This window comes from Pteropus alecto, unplaced genomic scaffold, assembly GCF_000325575.1.
Source record: "Pteropus alecto unplaced genomic scaffold, ASM32557v1 scaffold146, whole genome shotgun sequence".
In the NCBI taxonomy this organism is placed as follows: Eukaryota; Metazoa; Chordata; class Mammalia; order Chiroptera; family Pteropodidae; genus Pteropus; species Pteropus alecto.
In genome coordinates this window covers 435,370-436,861 of record NW_006442107.1, presented here as the reverse complement: position 1 = coordinate 436,861, position 1,492 = coordinate 435,370, and the positions used below count along the sequence as shown (strand labels likewise).

General features: G+C 30.7%; 1 protein-coding gene across 1 annotated transcript in view; it reads left to right on the top strand.

The window, feature by feature from the left end:
- POLI (DNA polymerase iota) overlaps positions 1–1,492 on the top strand; it is a 19,233-nt gene that overhangs the window by 11,912 nt on the left and 5,829 nt on the right. The window contains exon 8 of the mRNA XM_025038543.1: positions 545–567. Coding sequence (XP_024894311.1) covers positions 545–567 — 23 coding nt within the window. The remainder of the gene's footprint in view (positions 1–544; positions 568–1,492) is intronic.

Here is a 1,492-nt window from a genome sequence, read left to right as displayed (position 1 = left end):
TGGGATTGAGCATACAAAAAGCATAGCATAAGCTGAACAAGACATTTAGTTTTCTGATGCTCCTCTGCCATTATATATGTATTTCTCAATACTCCGTAGAAGAGTATTATTTCGTTTCCTCCCATTTCTTTGATTTCTCAAAATGGGGTGTCAGATATCTAACAGTTTTAGGTACATGAACTTTTGTAATGATGCTAAGATGGCTAACTGTGGCTAGAGAAAAAGGTGTTTGAATGACTCTTAAGTCTCAGAAAACTGAAGAAATGAAATTTCCTGCAGGTTTGCTGTCACATGCAATGCGGTTCTCATGTCTTGAATAGAGCCAGCCATACAGCTCATCATTTGCTGCATGCATCTGTGGCTGACTCTATGACCCAGCTCCAGTGGTATGACTCATGAGCCCATGAATATGTTAGCAAAACTGGGTCATTTGCTTTGCTTCAACTAAATATAAGACTAATGTGAGAAGCCTGGCCATTGGAAACAGTTCTTCACATAGAAAAGCCGTAAGAAGTATAAATTTTATAGGTTCTCTTATTTGAAGAATCAGCCTAGAAATGAGACTAGGTAATCTAAACCTGAGAAATACCAACTATTAATCATTTATCCCTATTTCTGTTTGCCATTCCGTCTTTTATACCATGGCCCCTTATTTCAGTGATTGAAGCCTAATACCATCTAAGTGACTGGCAAAAAAATAATTGTGTGTATGTGAATGTATTTTCCTTCTAGAGTATATGATGATTAATAGTGTAGGTATGTAAGAGGTATAAAATCATCTAATTTTTTATCTACTAAGCACTAGTTTAATATTGCTTAGAAAATAACTATAATCTAGTATTTCTTAATTAGTTATAGGAACCAAATCATAGTCTTTGAATTGTATAATGACAATAGAACAAGTTTAACTGGAAGATATTTAAACTGGTAACATGTGTATAGGAACCATTTAAGATACTTATTATCTTAGTAAACCAGCAGTCAAGAAATTTTTTGATTAAGCAGTAAGAGAAAAAAATTATTTACTACAAAATTCTACATTTTCCCATTTGAAATCTTCAATTTAAGTATGTTTAACAATGTACAATATTTGTATTTTATATTCGTGATTTTTTAATGTGTTGCCATACATATAAAAAGGAAAATATTATTTTTTAATGACATAGTTTCTGTAGTAAGTAGATTTTTTACTTTTTAAATGAATTTTCTATATCATTAAAACTTTTTCAACACTAAAACCAGGACCATTTGGATAGAACACTTTTGAGATACATACATATGTATTTATCTTCCTAAATATAGTATATAATTGATCTTTCAAGTTATTGCTTTAATATGCCACATACTGGTGATATTATTACTGGTTCTCTTAGATCTATTTGGGGAGTGCTCTTTGATGAGAATAATCTCATTAATTTTTTTTTTGGTAATCATATTTTTAAAAAATGTTAAAAAAATCTGTCATTTTTCACATATTTGCTTCTGTCAGTGA